Here is a 19,340-nt window from a genome sequence, read left to right on the forward strand (position 1 = left end):
TCCCATCATGCTCCGATACAGTCTCCACACTCTGTAGATTATTACAGAAATTATGGATATATACAGCATCATAAGTGAACAGAGGATGAATGGTCTACTCAGTAAGTTTGCCTCAGTTGTCTGTGTTGATGTATTTGGTGATGGCGCCATCTAGTGGATAGTTGAGAAAGGAGAAGTTGAAAATGCTTAGTCTGTCTATATTTTATACAAAGACAAAAAATAACTTAAAGTAAACAATGTAAACATGTTTTTAATTATTATTATCTTTCCTTTCATCCTATTCCTATCATCCTTTGACACTGATGTCTTACACCCTGACTGAATTTGTCATGTACGTACATACATACATACATACATACATTATTTGACCTCATTCTGATTTGTGTTTAGTTTCCAATGCAGTACAGGTGCACAACAACAACAACAACAACAACAACAACTTTATTAACATGTCTGTAAGTCTTTGGTGTTAACATAACCTTAATATCAGTGGGAAATATTGTTCATAATAAGCTGTGGACAAAACAGTGAAGGACTGTGAGACCAGTTTAGTGAACAGGGAGTGCTTTAGACTGCAGGTGTGAGACGCTGCTGTCACTTTGACCCAGGAGAGACAGAAAGAGATTTACAAAACATGGGACATGTATGAGATCAGTACACAACACCTGTTCTTCTTTGCATGCAAGAATTTCCCCCAATGGAGGTTCCTGAATACTTCAAGACACGCACGCACGCACACACACACACACACAGGAACTGTGTGTGTGCCGATGTGTGGTGGATCTGCAACTGCAAACACAGAGAAAAAGATCCACATTTGGAGAAACAGTTGCTAGAAGAGAAGAATTAGCTCTGAAGAAATAACGTGTGGAGATTGTTGATAATCAGCAGCAGGCTGATTTATAACCCTGACAGTGTAATGATTGCTCGGCTTCACATTCACTCAACTGTTGTAAATGTATGGGAAACAAAGGGATATAATTTGATTAGCCACCCGCGTAGTGGATTACTGTGGATAGTTTTACAGCTAAATGTTTTTTTATAGCTGTCCATGTGAAAAATGGTAGAGTAAACAAAGGCAAAGTAGCTATCCCTCTAATATGTTTAATACGTTCCAGTAAAAACACAAGTAATCGGGGGAACGGGGGGAGGATAGATGATGTTTACATGACAGAGAAGGAGCTCGTAGAATAGGATGAGCTGTTCTGCTTTACGTTTTTCTTTTTGTCAAGGTCCTGAGGAGACGGGCAGACAAACCCAACAGAGAACAGCATGCACCTGTCTACTGACCACACTGCACATTTTACACATGTGCACACACTCGTGCACGACCACACACACGCTTGACTCTGACTTTCTTGCACCACGGTGGCAGCGTAGCATGAATACACGACTTTCAGCGGTGGAGAAATGGAGTCACATGCCCTTTTCACCCTGGGATCAAAACACCATTCGTTTTGTTTTTTTCCAATATTTTTCAGGGGTCTTTTATTCAACTGTCACCTCATCTCAAAACCTTTTATTACTTTGCAGCAAGGCCGAGCCAACTGGCATTTAAATGTCAATGATAAGCATGGAAAAAAACTCACATTTCTTTAAGAAATAAGGAAGTTCAATATATCTCCTGTTTGAGTATAAGCAGCTTAGACTTTGTTATCATCCTGAGGGACATTTGGTTTGCAGACAGGCATTTAATTCAGTAGTCAAGGCCTTAAAAGCAACATAGAATATGTATCCACCTTATTCTGAGGCCAGTGATATGTTGTTTTTGAATTATATGAGCAAACTATTCCTTGAACCAGCGCCTGTGAGATTTTGCAGTGTGTCTTCCTTTTTCTAAGAGATTACTGGGAAATAAATGATGTGGGAGCACAGCCTGTCACACCGTAAATAATAAAAAGTTAGACATTTTGGGAAATATGCAAATTTTCTTTGTTGCTGAGATGAGAAGAAGGACACTACTCCCATGTCTGCAAAGAGGTGCCCTTCAGCTTAACTTGGCACAGATGGGAAGAGCTAAGGTAGCAAAATCTACCTCTAAAACTCACCCATTAACACATTTTATCCCCTTTTTTGTTGCTTTTACACTTTGTTTTTGTGCAAATTAAACAAATTAAATATAACGTGTTAATTTGTGAGCTTTGGAGGAGTTAAAAGTTGTATTTTGTTAGCTTTGGACAGAGCCAGGCTAGCTGTTTCAATCTGTTTCCAGCCTTTGTGCTGAGATAAGTTAGCTGGCTTCTGGTGGTGGCTTCATATTGAGTGTACAGATATGAAACTCGTGTAGATCTTCTCATCTAACTCTTGGCAGCAAAGTGCATTTCTCAAATTCTCAAACTTTTTATTCAAAGGGGAATTACACTTCTAAGTGGCCTTGGATATCAAGATGTTAGCTAAGTGATGTGGCTCTTTGTGTATATATCTGCTTTTAGATAGACAGCTGTGCAAGTACTGATAAACCTCAGAGCTTTTTACATTGTTCTTCACTTCACTCGTGGACATGGACTCAGTAAAGTGGCTAAATATGCAGGTGCACTATCTCAGGCCTCTTCTTACTATGCAATTAGCTTTTTGGTGAGAGTCAGATGAAATGAAGGACACCACTTTCATAACTGTACTCTGAATATAAAGCCACCACCAGCAGCCAGATAATTCAGCTAGCTTAGCACAAAGACTGGACAGAAAAGGCTATCCAAAGCTAACAAAATCCTCCTTGTAGCACCTCTGAAACTAATTAATTAAAGCATTATATCTCATTTGTTCAATCCACACGTGCTCCCACATCATTTATTCCCCAAAAATCTTTAAGAAAAGGGAAGACACCTGTAGCATATCGCTAAATCTCACAGATGTGTAAAGCCCAACATGGACAAGACTTGAAAATTAGAAATAGTTATAAACTCTCTGTGCAACACATCAGTTTCATTCTTTGTTTTGGAACTATGTTAAATTGCATTGTCCCTATTAAATAAATAAGTTAATTAAAAACAACAAACAAAAATTAAAAAAAAAACGTGCCCATATTTCATGCAAGGATTTAGACAGTGGATGTTAAAAAAAAATATATAATATGTGTTTAAAAGATGAAAGCATTTACTGTGCAGTGTAGTGTGTAATGCAGTGGTAAAAACTGAGTCTTCATTTGCTCCTCTTGGCTTTATCTTTATGAGAAATGACAAACGTGGCAAATTCTTTCTTTCCGCGAATGAACACTGGTTTCACAAATACTGACGGCGAGGTGTGACTGGTGAGCTCCATGCGTTAATAGGCCTCACCAGCTGACCACATTCCACAGCTGTGTGGAATGGCTCAAGGTCCAAACGCACGCACGCACGCACGCACGCACGCACGCACGCACGCACGCACGCACGCACGCACGTTCATACCACCTTCATATCTGCTCAGTTGGGAAGAAAAAAACATGAGGGGATTCAGGAAAGTCAGTGAGTTTAAGTCTCAACTACCTTCAAAGTGTTTCCACTATATGAAACAGCGGCTCCAAGTTAATGTGGGATTTAGGACATAGGCTTTTTTGCACATGTGCTAACCTTCGTCCTGGCTTTGAAGGATAAAAGTCTATTATTTCAAATGAGGATAAAAAAGTATATAGATGACAATTCTCTCTGTAGGACTTTAATTTTAGACTTCAATATGTTTTATATGATGGTGTATTAGGGCGTTCTTTGAGACATGCCCACAACCCTATTAGATCAACTCAAGCACCACTTCATCAACACCACTGTGAATGGATTTTAACATTATTCATTACATGGAATCGGCTGTTGTTGGAATTATTTTTTGCCATGCTAAGAAGAGTTTTTCTGGGGATCCCATCATCGGTCGTTATCGTTGGTCTTTCCACCACTTTGGTCCAGATTTAATCATTTCAACAACTATTGGATGAAATTGAGATTTTGTATGAATCCTGATGACTTTTTTGAGCCCGTTATTTTTCATCTAGCATCACCATGACATCCACATTTGTGGTTTTTAGTGAAATGTTTCGACATGATCCCGGTTCAGTGTCTCCCCAAGGACACTATAACATGTCGACAAGAAGAGCAGGGGATCAAACTGCCAACCCAGAGGTGACCGTACAACCTGCTCTGCCTCCTGATCAAGAGCTGCTGACCGTTAACTTTCCATTTAAGTTATGATCAAATAACCCCAAAAAGACTGAGCACTTATGATGAGATCAACATGAAAAGTTGTTTTTGTTCCTAAAACTCCCAACAAATTGAGAAAGTAATGAGTGGAAAATGTCCATTATTTCAGGAAAGCTGCAGAATCAGCTGTTGGCTCCAGTGATCTGCTCAGAAATCTGGATTTTATGAAGCTGTGGTTGGTTTTTACACTGAAACTGCAGGAATAAACTCCAGGTTTAAGGTCAGACATCCTCACAGTGTTCCTGTGTGTTTAAGGCTGTTTAATAGGCTCTGTGTTTGACATGTGTTTAGAGTTTGGGAATCGGTGACAGGTGACAGAGGAGCAGATGGAAAATGTGTCACATTGTTGTGCTTATAAATTTCCAGTGGAGAAAAAAAAAGCAGGTGCACAGAATCTTTTTTTTTTTTCATGATCCTGTGTCTGATCAATAACACTGATTAGATCCTGAACTGATACAGTTTGTCAAGAGTGAAGCTCTTCCTGTTTACACTACAGTCATGTCTAATGAGTTTTTGCATTAATGTGGCACCAGCCAGTGGCTGCCTGAATAGCAAAATGAAACTTCTGGCCCAACAGGGGCCCTGTTATCCTCCACCATCGACTGACAGCCGGAAGGTTTTCTGTGTGTGCACCAGAATTGGTCCAGATATGGAAGTAGCATCTTACAGTCTTGCTGTATATGGGCCAGATTTGGGCTGTGGAACCGGGCGCATACTGGGTCCGAGTATGGTATGTTTATACATGCAGTTTAGTTTAATCTGTGTTGTCAGGTGATGTTTTTGGACCCACTCTATCGGGTCGTTTCTCTCTGGTGGAGCTAACTTTGTGCACGGCCTCATTTAGCATTATCACTGCTACAGCTGCGGTTTCTGACTGGAATATGCATCATGTTAGCTGCCAAATTTGACAAACATTAGTCTGTGGTTTAAAAAAAAAGGAAAGAAAAGTATGCAATGCAAGAATGTGTGTTGGATACAAATTCAGCTCTAAACAGTAATTTCATTGGTCCCCAGCAGCAGCTTTATTTCTAAAAAGTGAGAATTGTCCATATATATATATATATATACATATATACACACCATATGTGGATTGCATCACATCATGTCTACAGATTCGTCAGCTGTCTGTCTCCTGGGATCAGTTTCACAAAGACAGACTGACTGAGACTTCGATATAACAAACAGTCAGACTTCAGATCGACGTCTGAATTCATCTGTTGGACAAAGCAGTTTAGTTCTTGACTGTCTTAAGCAGGACTGTGGTACAATGAATTCTGGGTAAATTAAAGACTTTTTAAAAAAAAAGAAAAAAAGAAAAGGCAGACCGAGGAAGCACATTGAATTGCCCCACTCCGTTTACCCTCAGGAGAAAATGTTTGTCTTTTGGAAGAATTCAACAGTTACAAAGACGTTTTACTTGAAGAGTGAAACAACAAAAAGAAAAATGTGGTCTTAGTCTGGGGTAATTTTTTTTGGCTTATAATGAGTCAGTCTTTATTGTTGTCTTACTTGCATTAGACCTAATCTATGAGCAAAATGAAGACTGAACCAACACTAGAACATCTTTGTGAAACCGGCATCCCAATCTTTCCACAAACCCCCTGCCATATCTAGAAGTAGGCCTATCACTGGATCCACCATCTTGTACATTATCAAGACGACCAGGGTTCAAGTGTGTGTGTGTGTGTGTGTGTGTGTGTGTGTGTGTGTGCGTGCATGCGTGCAGCAGTCCACACCCTGCAGATGTGTCCTTGAGCAAGACACTAAATTGCCAGCAGCTCCAGGGGTGCTGCTGCCTGTCTCCAAGACCCTGACCCGTGACACCTCTCTGGAAGGGGCCCAAGAGAGAAAAGGTGATTGTGTCCACAGTGATGAATAATATATCACACTTTTATTATTACACCTCCACACCGGCCCACCAATCTCTATAGTGGTCGGCCTGTCACTCTGAACCAACTCCAACCGGACAATAATGAAAGGTCAGAGGTCAGCCGTGTACCTCTGAGTCTAAATTTACATGGATCCTGGAGTTGTATCACAGAGACGACAATTTGGCTTTGAGGTTTTTTTTGTTTTTTGTTTTTTTTTTAAAGCCAAATGGTTCAAAACTGTATTTGGAAATGTTGATGTTTTGTTTAAACTGATGCATTTCGCTTACATTAAGAGAAGGAACTGTTTACACACTGTAAGATGAGGGAACACTCATTTTGAGACACCTGGACCTTCGCAATATTTGGCATTTTTGCTTGAAAACATTAACTGATCATCAAATACATTTTCTGTCCATTAACTTATTGATTAATGAGGATAAAAACAGCTAAAATGACACTGGATTCACTTGGGCAATAATCAAAAACAAACAGTGTCCATTCAGTGCCCACGTTCCCTGAAGTTATACTACACCCCCGCCCCTCCCCGCCACCAGTGCCTGGTCTGTGGTCCTTAAAAAGTAATAGGGACGCTCTCTCGGTACCTGGACCCGACCCTCCACCTATCAGAGGCCGCGACTGCTTCCAAAGCTCCGCCGGCGGCCGAGCGCATTGGCCGCTCCGCGCGTCAATCATGATTTCGGGCGGCGTGTGGGAGGAGCCGGGTAGAGGGGGGTGGTGGCGGGTTAGAGGCGGTGCGACTGTCAATTGTGTTCCCAGTCCTCGTCAAAACTCGGCTGTTGTTGCTCGGAGTACGATCAAGACGACTGCTCAGTGGCCGTGTCTGGTCCGGGCAGTGCGCTCCGCGGTGACAGGAGAGCGGATCTTCTGTTAACCTGGCGCAAACCGCAGCGGAACTTCGCTCCTTTTTCTGCACTTTGACATCGATGTGTTTTGGGGGAGAGGAGGAAGGAGCAGGGTTTCGGGTAGACCCCGCTGTGACCAACGCTGGATTTGTTTTCAAACATTTTTTCTTCCCTCCTTCACCACCTCGCCTTCATCTCCATCTCTCATCCGGCGGGTTCTTTTCTGGTGTCTAGACCGCCTCGAAGACGAGCAGCTCGGGGAACAGTGAGGACTTGTTGCGCGTCTCCGGGGAGCGCACCAGTCCAGTTTTCATCCAAGTCGATACTGTACCTGCGTGCGATGCTTTGATTTGAGCGGTGCGACGTGTCTGCGGAGCGGGAATGGACTGTGGAGATCAGCTCGGACTAACAGCCTGAAGTCAGCACGGCTCGGTGCTCAGTGACGATGAGAATCTGATCATAATTAACGAAATTGGGGTGATTGGTTTTCTTCAGTGTGACCGAGCTGCTGTTGCTGCTGCTGCCGCTGCTGCTGCTGCTGCACGGCTGATGCTTTAGGAGCCTGTTTCTGCTTTAAATGGCACCCACGCTCAACCGAGGCAAACTTTATTCGGGTCAGATCCGACGAGTTGATTAATTTCCTTTTTTCTTTTTTAATTTTTTTTAAACTTGAATCGAGCATTTGCTTCTCATCGACATGTCTGAACGAGATGGATTTGGAGACGGGCTGTGCAGCGACGGAGCGCCGGACTGCATCCCGCCTAGAGCGTCCCGCGGCCGGCGGAGCGGAGTCATCCTCCCCGGTGGCGGCCAGGACACCGACACCATCCTGCTGGAGTCGGTGAAGGCAGCACCTCGCCGAAGCAGCATCATAAAGGTAAGGAGATGGTTTTTTTCACTAGTTGTTTTAGCTTCATTCCGCCTGTGAACCCCGCTCCTCTCATGGGAATATCAGTCTGGAACCATTTTGTTCAAGATGGCCAATAATGGTGTAAAATAGCACCTTGGGTGACAAAGTATTACCAAAATATTCAAGGTGATGTTGTTGGAAAATGTCTCAACAAGTGAAGTGTCTCATAAGGAAAATGACAAAAAAGTGAAACTGGAGTAAAAATGACAACAAGTCTGCTTTAGTCCCGACGCCTGGTTCACAGACCAGTCTGGCTGCTGGTCTTCCCTGCGTCCTCCAAGACCACACGGGTGGATTTTACGCACACGCATCTTGTGCCACTTGGCCTCACCATCACTAATTTCCCGTGCCCTTTTTTTCCCCACACGTGCGTAATTTCAAATGCCACAATCTCTCACAATCCGTGTCCTTTGACAGAGTTTCAGAAGTCGCCACACCACATTCTCAGATGAGAGGATATGTCAGTGCTAGGTCACAGAAACATCTGACTTCTCAGTGTGACAGTAAACGCAGCAGCGTGGGGATTTAAACGCAGTAGCCACATGCAATTAAAAGCACCTTAAGGATTAGTTTTTCCCTCATAAGAATGAGCTTTAATATAAATTTTAAAGGATTAAACACCATGACAATAAAGTCCCTCACAGCTGTGATCCTACTGGCTTTCATCAGGGAAAGACCCCTCACCTACTGACCCACAGACCCACCCATCGACGTCATGGTGACATCATGCTTTTCCACCCTCACCTGTGCTCAGGTTGCAGGTCACTGGACCCCACAAGGGAGCGGGGAGGTGTGGAGGTGTGGAGGATCATGTTTGGGGATCATTAGCTCTCATTGTCTTAGATATCTGCTCAGCAGGAGCCTCTCCACCCCAGGTGATGTGTCACCTGTCTCAGCGGCATCGGAGGAATGTAGAGAAGTGTATTTACTCAGCTGCTTGAGGACAAGTTCTGAGAGGCCGTACTCCACCGGAGTATTTTCATTCCACCACAGTTCAGAGATAAATATTGTACGTCTTGCTGCACTATGTTTAGTTAGTATTTTTCAGTTTTAAATTTTATATTAAAAACATATGTTAATCGTATAAAATGCAACACACTGCTCAGGCTTAAATCAACGTTTTTGGCTCATGATTTAAAATAAATCTCCTTGTCATGTTTGAGTTGTCAAAAACTCAAAGATTAGAGAAAAGTTTAATAACTGGAAACAGATTTTTGGGTCAGAACTTTATTTTCTTCTTCTTTCCTCTTCCATTAAACATCTCACGACCCCTCAGACTCACCCTGAGACCCCTTCTGAGGGGCCCGACCCTATGTTTGGAACCACTGGACTAAATAACCTAACTGTATTTCAAACAGGAGAGACTAATAAGAGTAACAATGAGAAATCTAAATAAGGTGAAATTTATTGTGAACAAAAGGAATAGACTTTGGCCCTGGCACCGTGTCAGGCTGTGACTGGATGAAGACAAGAATGAGTGGGTCGAGTTTCTAGATAACGGGAAACGGCGCTTGTGACTCAGAAGGCGTGTGTGAGGAGATAGTCTTCCTGACTGATCTTTCGCTAAGCTTCATTCATCAATCTTCTGATTATTTTCTGGATCAATGTATGTAATTGTTTTGTCTATGAAGTATCAGAAAATAGTGAAACAACACAGAAGAGCATTGAATTCTCAAACGTGAGAAGACATCAGGTGTTTGGCTTTTTGGATTTAAAAATGATTCACTCACTTGGGCGGCACGGTGGTGCAGTGGTTAGCAAGAGGTTCTCTGGGTTTGACTGTGCTGCGTGTGGAGTTTGTGCCTGTGTGGGTTTCCTTCAGGTATGCCAGCCAATCAGAAGAGCCTCCTCTCTTCTGATTGGCTCAGCGACCTGTTGTTACTAGAGCTCCAGAGAGGAGATGTAAAACTACACTGAGATGTTTTTGGTTCTTAAAACCACAAATATATCTTCTTATGGTGCATCAGTATTAATATTATTCAATATATCAGTTTCTGCAAAACAAGTACTTTTACTTTTAAAACTTTACGTAAATTTTACCGATAAAACTTCTTCTTCTTTGCATTTCACCTTTCACTTGTAATGCAGTATTTCTACACCGCGGTACTTGTACTTGTACTTCAGTAAATGATCTGAGTGCTTCTCTTTACAAGGATTTCTGTGACGTTAAAAACAGCTGAGGGAGGAAAAGACTGATGCTCCTCTGGTTTATGACCTTCTCAGCCCGTTTCACATCTGACGCAAACGTCCAGCTCCATATTTCATGTCAGCGGTCAGGTCACGGGGGGGTGGACACTCTGCCAGGGTCTCGTCCATACTGTACGTAGCCTATGGGGCCGTTAGTCTGCCCGGTGAGCCCCATCTGGAAGACCCAGCTGAACTGAGAGTCCTTTGACTGCTGCTGCGGAGGAAGTGGATGAAAGGATGGACAGATGAGAGGAGTGATGTCGGCGACAGGCACGGTCAGCTGTGACAGACGGGGCTCGGTATCAAACCTCCACACCTGTCAGAGTCGGCCTGAATGTGCCAGAGTATCAGAAACTGTCAAACCCACTGGAAAACTAAACTCAGATTCTGAGTTTAATCTCCTGCTTTTTTATTTTATTTTATATAATCGTTAATCATTTTTAAGGGCAACAGTCTGAGGACGACATTTTGAGCTCCTATGATGGACATTTTGTGGATTAACCAAATACTCGTTTAATAAAGAAAATTATCGCCAGGTTAATTGATAATTAAAACCCAGCTAAAGTCAAGCTGAAATTTGAATTCTTCTCAGTTTGTGTGCAGGGGAATATAGTGACTGTAACTATACTGACAATGCAGCTATTGTGCATATACACACACACACACACACACACACACACACACACACACACACACACACACACACCTTTACTAAAATCAGACTTTCTATAATTCTTCAAGTCCGATGACACAACATTCACACTCCCTCCGTGCGGTGGAGGTGAGAAAGCACACGGGTCTTTTGAATTGTTTCATGTTAACAACACTATGAATGTCTCCAAGGTTAGGACCCTAATGTAGGCGGACGCTATCACAGCGGGAAGATAAGCAAAACTTTCTTCTTTTTGATAGTTCAAAATTTTGACCCAGGAAGTCAAAACAAACGCCAGACACACACAGTATCTGGTTTCTTAGAGAAACAACAAGACGGATTGGAAGCAGGATGGAGGGTGAGATTGAGTAGGAGGTAAGAGTTTAGATTTTTTGTTTTCCCTTTTTCACACACACAAGAGCTGAAACATGCCCTACACACACACACACACACACACACACACACACACACACACACACACACACACACACACACACACACACACACACACACACTCCTTGGTTAAGATTGAACCAACACACCTTCTCATTTTAGGGGAATTTCTTTGAGGTTACCAGTTGAGATGAAGGGAAAGGGTGAGGTTGGCTCCTGCGCAGCTCGCATTACTACGACAACACACGCTCACACATGTCTGAGACGCCCACACTTTACCTTCTGCACACACACACACACACACACACAACACACCCCTATTTATTCAGCTCACCCCAACAAAACACACACACACACACACACACACACACACACACACACACACACACATATGCAGGGAATTGAGATAATACTTGTTCAGTCTGCAACTTCTGAATTGTTGCATGGTTGCAATAATTGTACATTAGCAAGAGCCTCAATTTACAGTAGGTACTTGTTAAAGATCATCATCATCATCATCATCATCATCATCAATTTCCCCATAAGTAGTTTTAAAGTTGTTAAAATCATATGATCCCACACTGTCTCAGAGAATCATATCCGTTGAAATATTTAATGTCTTTGAAAACGATGTTGGGATCTCCACTAGAATAAATAACGAAAATAAAGTTGAGGGGTTTTAAACAGTATTCAGCTGCACAGCCTCAGTTTCCTACTGGGCGACTGTGTTTCTGTTACACCGGCTCACACATGCCCAGTGTAGATGAATGGGCAGGTCTGCATGTGTTGTCAGGTGTGTAAGTCTTTGGGTCTCACTCTTTTTATAGGATTGTTGAGATCCGGGAGGGCCCACTGTCTTATAATCCATCCGTGTGTTGAAATACCATCAAGTTCAGATAAGTTTATTAACAGTGCAGAATGGAATGAAGAACAGTTTCAACATTTAGCACTAACACGGTTGAACTGGTAAACGTTGAATCACTTGAACCTGAGAGCAAAATGTCGCCACATGCACACGAAGATGAGTCAGTTTGAATGTGTTTCTGTTGTATTGGAAATTAGTTCAACTCAGACTTTTTTCCCACTTTGCATTTCAAAGTTTCCACAGTCGGTGATAGAGCTCCAACGATCAGTCGATTGACAGAAAATATTCTGATAACTGCTCAGTTGTTTCAGTCGTTTTTCAAGCAGCACGTTCTCTGGTTGCAGCTTCTCAAATGTGACGATTTGCTGTTTTTCTGTCATATATGACGGTAAATTGAAATTTAGACTGTTAAACAGACATTACTGTGGCTTCTTTGCTGTTTTTTTAACATTTCATACACTAAATGGTTAATGGATTCACTGAAAAAATAATTATTTTAGTAGATGATCAGGACTGTGTCATCAGGAACGTGCCCGCTAGGTGATTAGGAGACGCTGCAACTTACAAGATCATGGTCAACAGCTGAGCTGCCTCGTTGCCTCGTTCATGCATGCCCAGTATCTACACCTTGAAATTCATTTATTGTCCCAGCGATTTATCAGCTTCTCGGATTACTTAATTTATGATATGTTTGAATGTACGGTGGCTCGTACAAATACACAACCTGCCAGGACCGGTGGCAGTGGATGACCCTGTGGCTTTTGAGGCCCCAGTTTCCCCAGTTGATAATCCGGCTTTGTGTGAACGGTGGTAAATATCACAGTAGAACCATGAGTCACAGGATCCGACTGGCTGACTTTAAATCACTGAGTGCACTAACCCGACTTTCATGTCTGGTATTTGGATGTTTTTATCACAGCGGCCCTTTGAAGTCATAATTAATTTTATTACACAGTCTTGTATCTGAATTTTTTTATATATATTTTTTTTTTAATTTTTTTTATCAAACAACCAGAATCTTTCAGTGTGTTCGTCTTTTTGTGCTGATGATTCGTCTGGGAGAGTTTCATGTCCATCCAAGCCTTGAAAACGCTCCAGCAGTCGGTCACCTCTCGACCCTTTATGCCAGAAATAACTCCTTCCTTCTTCTCTGGTTTAATAAGAAAACAATTACATGTGCTCCGGCCTCAGAGAAAGGCCTTCTGGTAATCCTTAAGGATGCAGGACCACAGAGGAAAGTGGAGCTACAAAGCAGAATCGTGTCCATTAAAATGCAAAGACAGTCTTATCATAACTTCAGACTTTCATTTTCTCTGTAGCTAATACAAATTAAGTTGTGAAATTGGGTGAAACGAGGACTATTGTATATGCTATTGTACTGTGCAGAAAGACTGTCCCATTTCAATGCAATAGCACGCAGAAATACGCCCAAACTAAATTAAAAATCTGTAACTTTGACAGCTCCTGTCCCATCGTTCAGGATCGTTTCACTCATTCATGCATTGTTATTCAGGCCACTTGTGTGTGGATGAGCGGGAGCAGCTGCCAGAGGGCTGCTTCATCACGCATTAAGAGTGAGTTAAAGGGACGTTAATCTCAATCAAGTTAAACACATTAGGCTCAGGCTGTTATATTAATTTTCCCCAGCAAACCATCAGCAATTAGCTTACAGCATTACTGCGTAACAGGCCAGAAGGCAAACACGCCGCCTCATGGGTAGATACGCCAGTACGCCTGGGAGAGTGGGGCGGGATTAACAGTGGAGCCTGGAAACACACACATACACACACACACACACACACACACACACACACACACACACACACACACACACACACACGGACACACAGGTTTTCCAGGATGAGGCTCAGGGGACGGCATGGTTGGCCGTGTCTCTGACAGGCCTGTGCGTTGCCTGACTGCTCGCTGCCTCGGCGCTGAAGGACACCGTCTCCGTCTCCGTCTCCGTCTCCGTCTCCGTCTCTCTAGGTGTCGCGCTTGGAACATAGAGCCTTGACGTCTCGGAGTTTGACCGCCAGACGTGTTTAGTATTTCTGTGGGGGTTTCCGCTGGTCACTCAGGTTGTTGGATATTATAGATTTTTGTCAAGTGAAATGGGAATCAGCGCGTCAGACCAGAAACCGAACCTGTGTTACAACAATGAAGCTCCCGGTGAGACAATGAAAAGTGATCCACAAAGTCCAGTTGGAGCAGCAGATTATTGTGTTTAATGTGTTAGTACTCACTGCCTGGATTTTATAACAGTGGAAAATAATCACAGAAGCAACTGTTTCATCTTTCATTGCAGTGAGAGTTGAATCTGGTTCAACTTTTTTGCATTTGAACCCCTGAACGCAGCCTCACGACGTGTGTCTGCTGCATCTGTCTCATATGCGTCTGGTGGAAAAGATACTCTCCTGCTTTACTCCCATTTTATGCCTTAATTAGAGACAGACAGGAAAAGCAGCAAACAGTCTGGTGGCTGGGAAGCGATCAGGTCGCTCCAACTTAAACATCTCCTAAAGTGTATTTTTACACTTCAGATCTACAGCATGTTACCACAGTGAGTGATTGTTGTGTTGATCTCTGAGCGCTGCCAAATATGGGAGACCTACGACTCAGTACTGTGCCTGAACGCATCCTGTGTAGACATGCAGCATCACTCCCTCGCTCTCTCATTCATTACTTTCTGCAGCGAGCTGTGTCATGCAATGGTAACATTTGCATCTTTAAAATACACACATTGTGTGATTATCAGAATTCGGACATGTGAATAAAAATGGTGGAGGGTAAACAGACTGCAGGATACAGGGAGTGATTTTATATACAGACTACGAGTCTACAGCCGTGATACTTAAGGACATCACGTTTATGGGGATTTGGATACAACCTAAAGGAGCCATTTGCTACATAGCTAACGTTAGCATCAACAGGTGTTTATTCACCAGTCTAGAAGAAACGTTTTGAGTTCAGCATCAAACTTCATTCCTTTACTCACCAACAGCTGTCTCCAGAGGAGGAAATCAACACCAGTGGAAACCCTAACTGTTGTTTCTATACCTTCTTGTCTTCTACTGAAGTTAGCATGCTAACCAGCTAGCTCCAGCCCGTCTCGTCACTTTCCGATAGCGACTCACTGTAGCCTCCGACCTGCCCTGAAGATGTAGTGCTGCTCAGAGGACGTATAACCTCTTGTATTATAAAGACAACGATGGCTGAAGCTCTTGTCAAACAACAATCGCCACCACCTGCTCCTGACAAGAAACCACATTAAGTGGCAGAGAAAACCTACAAATAGCCTCTTTAAATAACCCTGGGAATTAAATAAAGACACAACACAGAACCTCAGCTTTAAATGCACAACACAACAACATCAACACCAGGAACTCCACACCCACACTGGAAGCAGTGTGTTGCATAATCCTCTACTCAGTACATGTTGTTATTAGTATTAAAAAGTGTTTTAAGAGAGTGAATAAAAAGTCAGAGGATCACCGACATCCGTAGGATTTGTTGTCTTTCAAAGTATAAATGTCATGTACAAACGTTTGGCGCCCGACCGACCGACCAACAGCAGTTTTCAGCTGATTTATAAAACAGTTATAAAAAAGTTTCAAAATGAAAAGTGCACAGATGTGCTGCTGTTTCATTATTGAAAGTCATGGAAAAGTCATGGAATTTCAGAGCGCTGCCACAGTGGGAGCCCTGTTTACGTTTGATACGAGTGACTGGGTTTATTTTTGTCCCTGCTCGGTGCCATGTGGGTTTCTTATCCCTCTCTGCCTCCTTCTCCTCCACCAGCTGCACTCCTTACTCTCCGTCTGAAACTCTGCATTGTGTTTTCCTTTGTCTTTCTCCTTTCCGATCCCCGTTTTTCCCTCCTTTTCGCTCCGTTCGGCACCACTTTGATGTTTCCTTGTCGTCATTGTTCTCACTTTGTTCCATTCGCTCTGATTCTCCGTCCCCTTCCCGCTGCGCCGAGGAGTGAACAATGATTTGTTTACAGCGTGCTCCTGGAAACCGGTCAAGAGTAATGACAATGTATCCCCTGTGATTTTGTGTGTGTGTGTGCGTCTGTGGTTGTGTGTGCGCATGCAAAGCAATTAGGGCCACTGAGGGCCCTCTGTCTCCGAGTATCATTCTGCTACTGGTGCCACATCTCTCCGGGAACACACACCACCTCATCACAGCTGCTGGTCAGGAGTTTTTATGTGCGACTGCGTGAGAGAGTCGAAGCACGTGTGTGTGTTTATTTACTGTCATTTTTCAACATGTTAGTCTCATGAAGTCAGACACGCAGGTAAACCATATTATAGAAACACCTGTAATTCATCCCTGCAGCCTCAGAAACAACTAAAGCTTTGACCTACTGACGCTTACAACACGGGAGGCTTCACAAAGGCAGCATTCATCGGGGGGCTGTGTGGTGCATTGCATCAGTGTCACTAGCGCACAAAGTAGGCCCCTGTCAGACGTGTGCCTCGTTACGTAAACCTGCTGGAAGTTTTACATGTTGGTCTCATGTGTGAGTCACTTTTCCTTACAAGCAGCAACTGCACTCTCACTAGATTGGATCTAATTTCCAAAGCTAAGAACGGGTTTATTGATCGTCCAAAATAAACTTCATGCTGTGCAGCTCCACTCTGCACCTGTGAGAGACTACCTACCTTGAAGTGTTCGTTAAGTGTCGTTAATTAGTCACCAGGGCATTTCCCCCCGGTGGATGTTTGTTCAGCAAGTTATGGTGCAACACAAGATGTGTGTATATCGAACTGCTACGGCTCTATCCCCTGCACCAACTCCAGCTCCCTCCTCACAAGAGAGGTCACGTTCCACATACGTAGACCTAATCCCTTGACCCAAACTACCACCTGGCTTACATCGCCCCCCTGTCCCTGCAGGTGGTGGGCCCACAGCGACTTGGCTCCATGTCATTTCTTCAAGCTGTTCCTAACTGGACCCCATATGCTCCCCGGCGAGCTCCCCTACCAGGTCTGGCTCCTGGAGGGTGCCCCGGTTGCGAGTTGACAACATCCCAAAGAGAGAGTTGAATCGCTCTTAGTCTTGCTGCCCTCCTGGAACCAGTTTCCCTTAGGAGACCCTACCAGGGGCGGAGACTACGTCCACACAACCACGGCATATTCCACCGAAAACAATCTCTGTCCAGACTAACACACCTGAAAACGCAAACATACCTGAGCAGTCACGTACACTGGGCATGTGCGAGCTGCTGTAAATGGGGAGCAGATTGTCTTCTCTACAGTTTATTAGTCACAAAAAATACTACAAACGAAAATGCAGAATTTAACTGAACAAAAGCTGCTAGCAAAGACGACAAGGTCAGTAAAGCTAAAGTTGTTTTCACCACTGGCAGGTGAGGCTGATAAGAGCCAATCCGGGAGTGACCATGGGTGTCTACGTCATCATTTCCAAAGGTCTCCATTTTCGCCCGTCCAGTCGACAGCACAACCCCAGAGATTTGAAACTAAAACGAGGCCAGCAGCGTTTCCAAAAGTCTTGATTCTTGGTGCTTGAAGACGCCGGAGTAGTGAAGACGGGAGGAGGAAACGTAGCAAAAGAGATTCATTTTTGTAGTCGTGTGGACGTAGCCTGAGACGCTTCAGTTGGTGATTGTGTGTTTTTAAAACTTACTTTGTGGCTGCAGCTCACTCTTTCATTCCCATGTGTATCTGGTTTTAACAGCCCTGTGCTGGGCAGGTGACAGGTGTGTCATCGGGTGTGTGTGCTCTGAAAGACGTTACAGCAGGAAACGCAAAAAAATTGTGAGTTCACCTGAGTGTTGTGTTTACATCACTGCTGATTGGAGCTGGAGCTGATACGTCTACTGAATGTCGATTGTTCCCTTTTTCCATTGCCGACAAAAGCCCGATGTTGGCGGGTCTCAATGGGTTTTTTGACCAATAGAAAAAGGAGCTTTAGACACACAAATATGGGTTTTAAATATTACTGTAACTCATGTTTCACTCCTGCAGAGAAAAGGCTTCTCTTTGGATTAATAGTGTCTCTGGGAAACTTTCCCAACAGGGCGAGTTTTAAAAGTCTTATAATCAGAATTGTCCTATATTTGGACCAATAGGCTAATTCACCAACCAATCCTGTGTGTTCTTACAGAAAAAATGCACTGTAATCTCAGCAGGACTTTAATGGTTTAACCAGACGAGAAGAATTTCTGTGAGGTACAAAATAAGTGGAGGCGCTAGAAAGAGAGACACTCACTTCATATGTGAGAGAGAGTGTACATGTCCATTATTAGAGTTAATGCGAACGATGTGGGATTTAGACTGTGACCTTCACTCCAGAGGCGGCAAGGTCTCCAGTGCTGGAATGAAAACAGCAGAGCATAAAGAGGATTTCAGATTTGAATAACTGAAAACACAAACTAGTTTAATGCTGAGTGGCTGCCAGGGCGACTGGAGAGGACGGAGCAGAGAACGAGAGGGGAGGAGTGCAAGCCTTATCTACAAATCACTTCCTGTTTAAACCCCTCTCTCCGCTTTCACCCCCCCCCCCCACACACACACACACACATACACACATCTCTCAGTTGCACAGCTGTCGTTCCTTTCTGTCACTGCCAGTCCTTTTGAGTTTCCTCTCTAAAAAACGTGAAAGAAACAAGGGTGGAGGGAGCATCTCCAGAGCAGAGCAGAGGAAGGGGTGAGGTGGAGAGAAACGCCGAATGTGTTTCGACAGGTTGTAGAAAGTGAAGCGCAGAGGACTAAACGTGGGGGGGGGACTCAGAAAGAAAAGAAAGAGAGAGAGTCATGCAGTGTTTGTGTGTGAGCTCAGCAGTGCGTGGTGTTAACCTCAGGGTGGAGAGATCGGGGGAAAACTCTAGAGACTGCACGTCGGGTTGTTTTGCTGTTTTGGGCTTCAGCCTAGAGGGCAACACACACACGCACACATACACACACACACACAGATCCTGTACAATTTCACAGAGGCCGTTTTCACACAGGTTTTGCTCATTTGAATCCCCCTCCTTTTAATGTTAGCGGTCTTCTCTCACACCTCTGTGTTAGGTTTTTGATATCGAGAGCTGAGGTGAAACTTTTACTTTCTGTTACAAACGTGAGAAAGATCTTAGTTAGTTATTTCTAACTGCACTAATAACAAACAGTCCAGGTCTTTCTCAACAGTTTGTCATGTGGCTCGCTTCATATATTTACATAAGGACGGCAGTTTTTTGAAAATAATGTTGTTTATTCAATATTTATGTTTCGTAGCCGTCTTATAAGCCCCAGATGCTAATGTCGTGTTTGCATCATGTCTAAGGGAAGGTACTGATGGGGAGATTCTATGGAACGAGGATCCGTCCAAAACGTCTATTTTGACGTCCGGGTTAAGACGTCAAAGTTGCACGTCTTAAGACGACAGAAAATGCAGGTTAACACGCTAATTTTGAACGTCTT

At 43.5% G+C, this 19,340-nt stretch overlaps 1 protein-coding gene across 1 annotated transcript in view; it reads left to right on the top strand.

Moving 5' to 3' along the window:
* The first annotated feature begins 6,832 nt into the window (after nt 1-6,832).
* The window catches only part of plcl1 (phospholipase C like 1 (inactive)), an 87,220-nt gene continuing 74,712 nt past the window's right edge, over nt 6,833-19,340 (top strand). The window contains exon 1 of the mRNA XM_022740690.1: nt 6,833-7,777. Coding sequence (XP_022596411.1) covers nt 7,598-7,777 — 180 coding nt within the window. The 5' untranslated portion in view covers nt 6,833-7,597. The remainder of the gene's footprint in view (nt 7,778-19,340) is intronic.

This window comes from Seriola dumerili, unplaced genomic scaffold (assembly GCF_002260705.1).
Source record: "Seriola dumerili isolate Sdu_G_001 unplaced genomic scaffold, Sdu_1.0 BDQW01000052.1, whole genome shotgun sequence".
Taxonomy (NCBI): domain Eukaryota; kingdom Metazoa; phylum Chordata; class Actinopteri; order Carangiformes; family Carangidae; genus Seriola; species Seriola dumerili.